Source organism: Somniosus microcephalus, chromosome 1 (assembly GCF_052327205.1).
Source record: "Somniosus microcephalus isolate GS21.2 chromosome 1, FLI_Smic_1.0, whole genome shotgun sequence".
NCBI lineage: Eukaryota > Metazoa > Chordata > Chondrichthyes > Squaliformes > Somniosidae > Somniosus > Somniosus microcephalus.
In genome coordinates this window covers 264,662,409-264,674,853 of record NC_140987.1, presented here as the reverse complement: position 1 = coordinate 264,674,853, position 12,445 = coordinate 264,662,409, and the positions used below count along the sequence as shown (strand labels likewise).

The 12,445-nt window shown below is 44.0% G+C and overlaps 1 protein-coding gene across 7 annotated transcripts in view; it reads right to left on the bottom strand.

Annotated features, from left to right (window-relative positions):
- plppr1 (phospholipid phosphatase related 1) overlaps positions 1-12,445 on the bottom strand; it is a 234,237-nt gene that overhangs the window by 9,265 nt on the left and 212,527 nt on the right. For 3 of the 7 annotated variants that reach the window (XM_085993317.1, XM_085993278.1, XM_085993326.1), the window contains 2 exons: positions 11,247-11,378; positions 4,380-4,471 (listed from right to left, as the gene is read on the bottom strand). In XM_085993317.1, the coding sequence (XP_085849443.1) occupies positions 4,380-4,471; positions 11,247-11,378 (224 nt within the window). Of the gene's footprint in view, positions 1-4,379; positions 4,472-6,407; positions 6,762-11,246; positions 11,379-12,445 lie in introns of all 7 variants that reach the window. The other 4 variants (XM_085993308.1, XM_085993291.1, XM_085993300.1 and 1 more) reach the window with 2 other exon arrangements.

Below are 12,445 nucleotides of genomic sequence, written 5' to 3'. Positions count from 1 at the left end.
TATTCTAAGATTATGCCCCCTAGTTCTAGTTTCACCTATCATCGGGAACATCCTCCCCGCATCCACCCGATCCAACCCCTTCACAATCTTATATGTTTCAATAAGATCACCTCTCATTCTTCTGAACTCCAATGAGTAGAGTCCCAATCTACTCAACTTCTCCTCATATGTCAACCCCCTCATCCCCGGGATTAACCGAGTGAACCTTCTTTGTACTGCCTCGAGAGCAAGTATGTCTTTTCTTAAGTATGGACACCAAAACTGTATGCAGTATTCCAGGTGTGGCCTCACCAATGCCTTGTACAACTGCAGCAATACCTCCCTGTTTTTATATTCCATCCCCCTAGCAATAAAAGCAAACATTCCATTGGCCTTCTTGATCACCTGCTGCACCTGCATACTAACTTTTTGTGTTTCGTGCACCAGGACCCCCAGATCCCTTTGTACTGTAGTACTTTCCAGTTTCTTGCCATTAAGATAATAACTTGCTCTATGATTTTTCCTGCCAAAGTGCATAACCTCACACTTTCTAGTATTATATTCCATCTGCCAAATCTCTGCCCACTTACTTAACCTGTCTATGTCCCTTTGCAGGTTTTTTATGTCCTCCTCACTCACTACTTTCCTTCCCATCTTTGTATCATCTGCAAACTTTGATATGTTACACTCGGTCCCTTCCTCCAAATCATTAATATAGATTGTAAAGAGTTGGGGTCCCAGCACTGACCCCTGCGGAACACCACTAGTTACTGATTGCCAGTCTGAGAATGAACCATTTATCCCAACTCTCTGCTTTCTATTAGATAGCCAATCCTCCACCCATGCCAGAATATTACCCCCAATCCCGTGATTTTTTATCTTGAGCAATAATCTTTTATGTGGCACCTTGTCAAATGCCTTTTGGAAGTCTAAATACACTACGTCCACTGGTTCCCCTTTATCCACCCTGTATGTTACGTCCTCAAAGAACTCAAGCAAATTGGTCAAACACGACTTCCCCTTCGTAAAACCATGCTGACTTTGTCCCATTAAATTATGTTTATCCAAATGTCCTGTTACTGTCTCCTTAATAATGGACTCTAAAATTTTACCAACCACGGATGTTAGGCTAACTGGTCTATAGTTTCCAGCCTTCTGTCTACTTCCCTTCTTAAATAAGGGTGTTACATTAGCAGTTTTCCAATCTGCCGGGACCTTTGCTGAGTCCAGGGAGTTTTGGAAAATTATTACCAATGCATCCACAATCCCTACCGCCACTTCCCTCAAGACCCTAGGATGTAAGCCATCAGGTCCAGGGGATTTATCCGCCTTAAGTCCCATTATTTTACCGAGCACCACTTCCTTAGTGATTTTATAATTGTATTTAGCTCCTCCCCCCCTGGAGCCCCCTGTTTGTCCAGTGTTGGGATATTCTTAGTGTCCTCTACTGTAAAGACTGATACAAAATATTTGTTCAGCGTTTTTGCCATCTCCATGTTTCCCACCATTAATTTCCTGGTCACATCCTCTAAGGGACCAACATTTACTTTAGCCACCCTTTTTCTTTTTATATAACTATAGAAACTCTTGCTATCTGTTTTTATATTTTTTGCTAATTTACTTTCATAACCTATCTTCCCTTTCTTAATCAATCTTTTAGTTATTTTTTGCTGTCTTTTAAAGACTTCCCAATCTTCTATCCTCCCACTAGATTTGGCTACCTTATATGCCCTTATTTTTAGTTGGATACTTTCCTTTATTACTTTACTCAGCCACGGATGGCTGTCTTTTCTTTTACACCCTTTTCTTCTCAGTGGAATATATATTTTTTGAAAGTTGTAAAATAACTCCTTGAATGTACACCACTGATCATGTACCGTCTTACCCTTTAATCTATTTTCCCAGTCCACTCTAATCAATTTCACTCTCATACCTTCATAGTCTCCTTTATTCAAGCTCAGTACATTTGTTTGAGATCCAACCTTCTCACCCTCTAAGTGAATATGGAATTCAACCATGTTATGGTCACTCATTCCAAGGGGATCCTTTACTAGGACATTTTTAATTAATCCTGTCTCATTACACAGGGCCAGATCTAAGGTTGCTTGCCCCCTGGTCAGTTCAGTTACATACTGCTCAAGAAACCCATCCCTAATACACTCAATGAACTCTTCCTCAAGGCTGCCCTGCCCAATTTGATTTGTCCAGTTAATATGAAAGTTAAAATTCCCCATAATTATAGCTGTTCCCTTATTGCAAGCCCCAACTATTTCCTGATTAATACTCTGTCCAACAGAGTTGCAACTGTTAGGAGGCCTATAGACTACGCCCACCAGTGTTTTCTCCCCCTTATTATTCCTTATCTCCACCCAAACTGTTTCATTATCCTGATCCTTTGACCCAATATCATTTCTGGCTATTGCAGTGATTCCTTCCATTATTAACATAGCTACCCCACCTCCCCTTCCTTCCTGCCTGTCCTTCCTGATTGTTAAATACCCTCATATGTTTAATTCCCAGTCATGGTCACCCTGCAGCCATGTTTCTGTAATGGCCACAAGATCATACCCATATGTAGTTATTTCTGCCGTCAACTTGTCCATTTTGTTACGAATGCTACGTGCATTCAGATAAAGAACTTTCAAATATGTTTTGTGTATATTAATGACTTGGATGTGGGTGTACAGGGCACAATTTCAAAATTTGCAGAAGACACAAGACTTGGAAGTATAGTGAACAGTGAGGAGGAGAGTGATAGGCTTCAGGAAGACATAGACAGGCTGGTGAAACAGGCAGACACGTGGCAGATGAAATTTAACGCAGAAAAGTGCGAAGTAATACATTTTGGTAGAAAGAATGAGGAGAGGAAATATAAACTAAAAGATACAATCTTAAAGTGGGTGCTTGAACAGAGAGACCTGGGGGTATATGTGCACAAATCGTTGAAGTTCGCAGGTCGCAGGGCAGGTTGAGAAAGCAGTTAAAAAAGCTTACAGGATCCTGGGCTTCATGAATCGAGGTATAGAGTACAAAAGCGTGGAAATTATGATGAACCTTTATAAAACACTGGTTCGGCCTCAACTGGAGTATTGTGTCCAATTCTGGGCACCGCACTTTAGGAAGGATGTGAAGGCCTTAGAGAGAAAGATTTACGAGAATAATTCCAGGGATGAGGGACTTCAGTTACGTGGATAGACTGGAGAAGCTGGGGTTGTTCTCCTTAGAGCAGAGAAGATTGAGAGGAGACTTGATAGAGGTGTTCAAAATCATGAGGGATCTAGACAGAGTAGACAGAGAGAAACTGTTCCCACTGATAGAAGGTTCAAGAACCAGAGGACACAGATTTAAGGTGATTGGCAAAAGAACCAAAGGCGACATAAGAAAATTCTTTTTTACGCAGCGAGTGGTTAGGATCTGGAATGCAACGCCTGAAAGGGTGGTGGAGGCAGACTCAATTGTGGCTTTCAAAAGGGAATTGGATAAGTACCTGAAAGAAAAAAATTTGGAGGGCTACTGAAGTGCTCTTGCAGAGAGCCGGCACGGGCTCGACAGGCTGAATGGCCTTCTTCCGTGCTGTAACCATTCTATGATTCTATGATTCTGACAAAAATCGATCAATCTCAGTTTTGAAATTTTCAATTGCCCCCCAGGCTCAACAGCTTTGTGAGGGAGAGAGTTCCAGATTTCCACCACTCTTTGTGTGAAGAAGTGCTTCCTGACATCACCCCTGAACAGCCTAGTTTTAAGGTTCTGCCCCCTTTGTTCTGGACTCCCCCACCAGAGGAAATAGTTTCTCTCTCTCTACCCTATCAAATCCTTTCATCAGTTTAAACACCTCAATTCGATCAGTGCTTAATCTTCTATACTTGATGGAATGTAAACCTAGTCTATACAACCTGTCCTCATAATTTAACCATTTTAACCCCAGTATCATTCTGTTTGAAAAAAAAACTCAAGACAATAGTAAGACAGCACAAATGAAGATGTCAACATTTAACATAATGATACAGTTCTAAAATAGGGAAATGCAAGTTTCTGAATCACCAGCCACCAGGATCAGCTCGTTGACTGTGCCCACCTCAGGTTGTTCCAGCGATACTGCTATGAGACCAGGCAAGCAGTTCTGAGCCAAGGGTCCATATAAGACAACCAAGCAAAATGGCCCACCATGAACACCAACCAAGGTGACATGACCAAAAAACCCAGCAAAATGGAGCTAGAAAACGTAAGCAAAAACGTTACATGGTGCCAAATCCACGTGGGACACTGGAGGAAGGCTGTCCTCCGCCCAGGAGCAGCAGAGGGGGACAGACAGAGCATAAACTCTTACGACACTGGACTCATGAACCCCCTCGAGCTCGCAATGGAGCCACGTCCCTACGTGATTATTAAGCATATACCTCCTGGTGAGTTGGGTGTCTGGCTGATCCTGGAAAATGACCCTGGGACGAAACACCCTCTCTCGGGGGGTTTGGCGATGTCTCCCACTTTGCTGTCATGCAGGCATTAAGGAAAAAAGAGCCATGTGGTGAGATCAATGTAATCAATAGCAATGCAATGTGGTACTTTATATTGCTTGTGAATCAAGTGCAGCAGATGTGAGGTGCTCTAATTCATTCTTTGTAGATCTACAACAGTTCTGCACATTCAATTTCATTTTAGGGAACAGGCTTTCTTTGTTTACACTTCCATTTGGAAGATTAATGTCTGGATTCACTAAACATTAGCCGATGCCTGCCCACATTGAAAAGTCATCAACACTACAACAAATTGGCAGCAACAGAATGCTGACACCATGAATCCCGCACTCTTGTGAGCACCCTGCAAACATAATAATTCGGAAAGTGCTTTTATAAAGCTTGGCTGAAACCGTGCAAGGCCATTAAAGCTTAGTGAATAGAGTCTAAAGTGCGCAGGCAACAATTGTTCAAAGAGAAGGGAAGCAAGGAGTTATTCACAGTAAATCCACTGGGATTGTCACCAGTATTCCTGATTGGAATCAACAGTAATTACATAGAATTATATAAAACAAAAAGCACAGCAACAGGCCATTAGGCCCAACCAGTCCATGCCAATGTTTATGCTCCACTCGAGCCTCCTCCCCGTCTTTCCTCATCGAACTCTATCTGCATAACCTTCCATTCCCTTCTCCCTCATATGCTTATCTAGCTTCACCTTAAATGCATCTACACTATTCGCCTCAATCACTCCCTGTGGAAGCGATTTTCACATTCTCACCACTCTCTGGGTAAAGAAGTTTCCTCTGAATTCCTTGGATTTCTTGGTGAGTATCTTACATTTATGGCCTCTAGTTATGCTCTTCCCCACTAGTGGAAACACTCTCTCTGTGTCTACTCCATCAAAATATTACATAATTTTAAAGACCTCTATTAGGCCTTCTCTTTTCAAGAAAAAAGAGACCCGGTCTGTTCATCCTTTCCTGATAGATATAACCTCACAGTTCTGGTATCATCCTTATAAATCTTTTTCCACCCTCACCAGCACCTCTATATCCTTTTTATAATATGGAGACCAGAACTCCAGGTGTGGTCTAACCAAGGTTCAATACAAGTTTAGCATGACTTCTCTACTTTTCAATTCTATGACTGGGATTTTCCTTACCTCGGTGGGTCTGGGTCAGGCGATGTCGGGTCGTGGCCCCGCTGCTGGCTCCACCCTGCTCTGTGAAATTACTTTCCCCTGATTGGGCTTGTTAAGCCCGCCCAGCGCGTTTCCTGGGCCAATTAGAGGAAGTGGGTCTGGCGATGTCATTTGATGACATGTCATCAGCCGGTTTCCGCAAAGGGACCATGGCCAACTTTATTTGGACAGTTGTGCTGTCAGTGTTCTACAGCATTGAGGTGCTGCAAACACTGACAAGCACTGCACAGAGGCTGTACACAGTCTCTCCCATGACGCCCTTCATATGCTTCTGGAGGGAGTCACAGCACACAGGGAGGTTCTCTTCCCTTCCAATGAGCGGAAGAGACCTCCCCAGGAGACCAACGTAGGCTGGTTGCACATTGCACAGAAGGGCACAAGCAGGGATGTGGTCAGGAGGACCTGGGTGCAGTGGCGCAAATGTTTCAATGATCACAGTAGGTCACGAAACGTTACTGCAAAGGCACACTCAACCTCAACCTCCTGTGCCACTCATTACATCTCCATCACTCTGCCATCCCTTCCATACTCCTGCACATCCTTACTCACACCAAGGTACCTTGCACCTCCACCCATCCCTCTCTATCTACATTATCACATCCCAGTTCACTAGCCACCCCTCACCCTCATCCTCCTGCAAGCATACTAACTGGCAACACACAAGGGTAGGCACTTGGGTGTTTTAGCCAAAGTTTTTGTTAATGTGCTGTCAAACATTAAAACCTTTATTTTGAACATTTTGCATTATCGGACAGATTTGTGGGCACCTTTGGAAATGGCTTAGTGAGTTCCAGTGAATGGTGAGACATAACGGTATCCCCCGCAGTGGTGATGTGTGTGAAAGGAGCAGCTTGGGCATTGTAGGGATGCTTTATGGTATTGGTGTGGGGTGGTGCCAACCTGGCACATCATGTGGCAGCCAGGGTGTACAGCATCAAGTGAAGTAAATCCGGCCATGGTGAGGCTATCCCAGGCCTCCCGGGCAGCAATGTGCTTGAGTGCTGATGCGCTGTATCCTGTGCAGCATCAGTTGATTGCAGAGAAGGTTGGTGTTGTTCTTGGTGCTACTGGTGTGCCTGGTGCTGCTGGTGTTGGAGCTGATCGTGCTCGGATTCTGAGGACTAAGGTGAAACGGTATAAAGGGCATGTTGATGGAATAGATGGCAGGTGAAGTAGAGATGACAGAAGCATTCTGTCAATGGTGAGAGAGTTCTTCCAATGAGGTGATACTGGATGGAGAGTAGAAAGTGCAAAGCCTGCAGAATCTGTGTTGGAAATGGACTGAGATACAGCTTATGGCTGAGGAAAGTGATGATCTGTCAGGTGGGAGCTTTTACTGTACATTTGAAGCTGTCAAGTAATCAGCTGGAGCAATGGCTATTGAACTCCCGCCTCTGGTTGACAGCCGTGGTCCCTGAACAGCATGGTTCCTGTAGCCATGAAGTTAAAGTGAAAAGGTAAGTTAAAAAAGCCTGTTAAGGATCTGTCAATAGATGGTAATGAGATTAATCGGGACCCCCGTTGCTGCCTGTCGGGTCTGCTCAGCGCTGACAGACCCGACATTGGGAAAGGTGCATGGCGACGGGTTGACAGCGGGGTCCCGAACCGCTGTCAAAAAAAAAAGCACTTTCCTACCCGACCCACCACCGATCCTGCCCGCTGACCCCCTGGAAAATTCCAGCCTATCTCTCTAGAAATAAACCTTAGTGCTTGGTTTGCTTTTTTTATGGCCTTATTAACCTGCGTCACTACTTTCAATGATTTGTGTATTTGTAATCCCAGATCCCTTTGCTCCTCCACCCCATTTAGATTCTTATTTTCCAAGTAATATTTGACCTCGTTAATTTTCTTACCAAAATGTAATCCTTCACACTTACCTATGTTGAAATTTATTTGAGAATTAAATTCCCATTCTGCAAGTTTATTAATTTAAGTTAACTCAGAAAGCATTAAAGTGTTAAGATGAGGATTGTATTAAAGTTTACAGATGAAGGGTCACACTCAAAACACTCAGCTTTCTTCTCGTCAGATGCTAATTGACCTGCTGTGCATTTTTGGTTTAGAATTTGAGTAATTGCTATAGAATCACAGAATCATAAGATGATAACGCACAGAAGGAGGCCATTCAGCCCATTGTGCCTGTGCTGCTTCCAATTAATCCCACTACCCTGTTCTTTCCCCATAGCCCTGCAATTTTTTCCCTTCAAGTATTTCTCCAGTTCCCTTTTGAAAGTTACTATTGAATCTGCTTCCACCGCCCTTTCAGGCAATGCATTCCAGGTCACAACAACCCGCTGCGTAAAAAAAAATTCTCCTCATCTTGCCTCTGATTCTTTTGCCAATTACCTTTACTAATTATTGACTGGTATCTTTGGAATTAATAGATCAATTCTTCAATGTGCTAAAAGAAAATATCTGGCTTGACAAAGCATTAACGAAGGCCAGGGTGCCATGGATCGCCAAGTAAAAAATAAGAAGTGACCCATTTGTAACACAACTAATACATCCAAAAGGTCTTGTAAATAGAGCATAAATATTTTGACTGTTAAAACCCCACTGAATGCAATCAACAGATTCTTTAACAGTGAGGATCAAGGTTGGCTTCCTTTCCTTTCCTGGTCTTTGACTACTTTTAATATATTTTTCCCAATGACTTGTTATCTCAGGGACGGAGCATTTGCATCACAATACTGCAATAACAAATTGGAGTTGAAATGGAGGCCAGCAATGTTCAAGGATTGGTGTTACCTTGTGACCAACAATCCACTTGTTTAGCTTTTTACAGAGCTGCCAATATTGGATGAGTCCTACCATTAAGATTTTCAGTTGCAAGTTGTTTTATCTCAGGCCAAAGACATAAACATGGTTAAAAGTGGGAAACTGTGTTGGTCACATGGGCCGTAGTGGTAGCCAAACAGAATGAATATATAATTTTCTTCTCCTGTTTCCTATCCTCTTTACCCTATCTTTGTTTCCCCTCTCTCTTTCTCTTCTCTTTCTTTCTTTGAAAGCCACATGGGTGTAGGGTTTGTATATATTGCTTGTGCTTTTTTTCTCATCAAACCGTAAAACAAGAGGAGTGATAGAGCCAGGCCTATCCCAGCATTCATTGTGACAGTGACTGACCTTTACCCTTCAGCAAGACAAATGCCAGGAAGTACTAGGAAGTAGTCACAGCGATCCTGAAGGGGAAGGGCAGGAGATCGTGATCTCCTGCTTGAGACTCCTGCCAAATATAGGAGCGTTAATGACCTTGAGGATCAATAGGTTTTGTACTGAGAATTGGGCAGTTGCACCAAGACTTGTTACTTCCAGTGTCACTGGGGAGAGCTGTGATGCAATTAAAAATGAACCCACAGAGGATACTACTACAGTAAAGGTGGAAGGGGGGGGTATTAGGACTGCGCGTGTCAGTGGTAATAATTGAAAAATATAAAATGCTTTTGTGCTTTAATGAGCCAAAACAAATCTCAAAAGCAAGGATTTAGCAAATGTAGAGCAACAAAATGTTCAAAATTAAATACAGTGTAAATAAAAATAAAGCACCAAATAGCAACATGGAAAAAAAATATTTAACTTGATAGAATCACGTTGATATACTTAATTATTTTTGTTTTTGTTTTCAGGCTTCGGTTAAAAAAAATCTCCCTAGGAATTTTTGTCCTTTTATTTTAAAATTAAATCCAGTAGAAATTCAGGGAAGGGGAAATTGTTGCAAAAACTTTTCATAGAATGATACAGCACAGAAGGAGGCCATTCGGCCCATCGTGCCTATGCCGGCTCTTTGAAAGAGCTGTCCGATTAGTTCCACTCCCCTGCTCTTTCCCCAAAGCCCTGCAAATTTTTCCTTTTCAAGTATATATCCCATTCCCCTTTGGAAGCAATATCGCTTAGGCAGTTTCCGTTTAATAGAGATTTAAAATATTTCTAGTTTTATTTTATTTAGGTTACATAATACCTTTCTATCTTTGGCAATTTGTTGGTCTCCTTACCTAAGGAAGGATATACTTGGCTTAGAGAGAGTGCAGCGAAGGTTCACCAGACTGGTTCCTGGGATGGGGAAATATCCTATGTGGAGTGATTGAGTCGACTAGGCCGATATTCTCTAGAGTTTAGAAGAATGAGAGGTGATCTCATTGAAACATACAAAATTCATAAGGGGCTTAACAGGATAGGTGCTGGGAGGACGTTACCCCTGGCTGGGGAGCCTAGAAATAGGGGGCCACAGTCTCATAACAAGTGGTCAACCATTTAGGACTGAGATGAGGAGCAATTTCTTCACTCAGAGGGTGGTGAATCGTTGGAATTCTCTACCCCAGTGGGCTGTGGATGCTCAGTCATCGAGTATATTCAAGACTGAGATCGACAGATTTTTGGGCACTAAGGGAATCAAGGGATATGGGGATAGAGAAGGAAGGTGGAGTTGAGGTAGAAGTTCAGCCATGATCTTATTGAATGGCGGAGCAGGTTTGAGCTCCTGCTCCTATTTCTTATGTTCTTATGTAGAAGAGACTTCACCAAATGCGACCCGTGTGCAGCCGAGAGAGATGCATAGAAACAAAAGCCTCGTGGAAATCACAGAAATTGTGATGTGCCAGGAAATATGAACATAAGAACATAGGAAATAGGTGCAGGAGTAGGCCATACAGCCCCTCTGCTCTGCCATTCAATAAGACCATGGCTGATCTTCTACCTCAACTCCACTTTCCTACACTATCCCCATATCCCTTGATTCCTTTAGAGTCCAAAAATCTATCGATCTCTGTCTTGCATATACTCAATGACTGAGCCTCCACAGCACTCTGGGGTAGAGAATTCCAAAGATTCACCACCCTTTGAGTGAAGAAAGTTCTCCTCATCTCAGTCCTAAATGGCTGACCCCTTGTTCCGTGACTGTGACTCCTCTGAGTGAAGAAATTCCTTCTCATGTCAGTCCTAAATGGCCGACCTCACAAATCATGTGAGTTGAGAGATTTGTCCTTTTAGTGATGAATAAACAATAAACCTCTGAGTTAAATTGAAGAGTTTTATCAGAAATGATTTGGTAAAAACTGAAAAAGCACCCGAAAATATACTGTAGCCAAAGTAAGACATATTGTAGAACTATGGAGGTTACTGGCTTCATTCTGCCAGACTGGTGATTTGGTGGTAGAATAATCATGTCTTTAGTAAGTGACCTAGTTGCTCTATGCAAATGAGTCATGTGGCTCTGCCAACTAAAAATGTGGCTCTCACACTGGATAATGGTCAGCTGACATCTCATTAGAGATTAAGTTGTGGTTACGACACAGCTAGTCTCACCTCTTTCCGTGGCACAGGACAGTGAAGGAAACCAGTAATTCCTTAAGAAGTTTGACAAGAGTTTTCAGTTGGATTGCCCTTGGGTGGCCTTACTTCATTCTAGTTCGACAATCCCAAAACAGGGAGGCCCCACGCTTCTGTTTTAAACATTCCCTCCCCCCCCCACCCCCTGTTGACTAACACAAAGTTTGAATTAAGTGGTAGAAAGGGCAAACCTTGGTGCTTAAGGTGGCTCAAATTTTATATTCACTGTGTGAAGCTAGGGCCTTAAGCTAAAGCATGAAAGGGGAATCTACGTGGCTTACCTGTGCACTCAAGGTTTCAAGTGGGCTTTCCACCCGAGGGAATGTCATTAACGGCACTCCGTGTGGATCCTCGGGCTTCTGTTTAACCGATGCGGCCTGCATTCCTTTGAAGTTGTGAACAACACATATTCCCTGGCAAAAAATGGAGGTTTATGTCAGTAATAATTCAATAAAGATTTAACAGAGTGGAGGCAGAGGGGAGGGTTGGCTGTTTTTCTTTAAGAAATGAAATGGGAATTTTCCAAATCTTTATGATATAACTGAGTAGAGACTTAGGTGAATGCTTGCCGAGTATCAGAACCACATGAAGGCAATTCAAAGCCTCTCTATAGTTGGACGGATGTTTTCAGGGATGGGCCCACAGCCATCCGTTGCGGTATTAAGTTAAAGGCCAGTAACTCAGCCGTCCGGAACCTCTGGCTAAAATTGCACTATCAGCGAGGGCCTCTCTGTAATGCAGAGCATCCGAGGGCAAGTGGTAGCACATTCCACAGAACAGAGACCTCCTGATACATAACTCTGTGGATATATTGAGAAATGATCTTCTCGGGCTTTACTCCCTACTGGTTAGTCTCGGGGGGGTGGGGGTGCTAAATTTGGGAGCGTCCATTTTTGGGAGCCCCACCACCCCTCACAAATGGTACTTCCCATGGAGCCTCGGATCTTGGCCCTCAGATCTCATTATATTCAGGACCGTGTTTCGGAGGTGTCCTTTTAGGTCCAGTGCTTGAACATGGGATCGGGAGGTGGGGGCGGGGGGGATCGAGGCAGAATTGGGAGCCTCGGAGGAGGGATTGGCGCCGGGCGAGGGGCGGGAGGTTTGGAGTCGGGATCGGGGCTCGTGAGGAAGGAATCGGTGATGGGGTTGCAGTTGGGATCGGAGGACAGGGGGTCAGTAGGAGGGATTGGGGGGTCGGAGTCAAGATTGGGGGCCTCGGAGCAGAGATTGGGGGGTTGGGGAAGGATTGCGGGGGGAGGGGGCCTGGAGGTTGGGGCCGGGGTGGAGGGATCGGGGGGATTGGAGTAGGGATCGGGGAGGGGGGTCGTGGGGGAGGGATCGGAGCCTTGAACTCGGGATCGGGGAGTTGCAGTCAGGATCGGGGGTGGGGTTGGTGGAAGGATTGGGTGGTCAGAGACGGATCAAGGGGTTGGGGAGGTATTGGGGGCTTCATAGGTGGCCTGGATCGGCGGCGATCAGG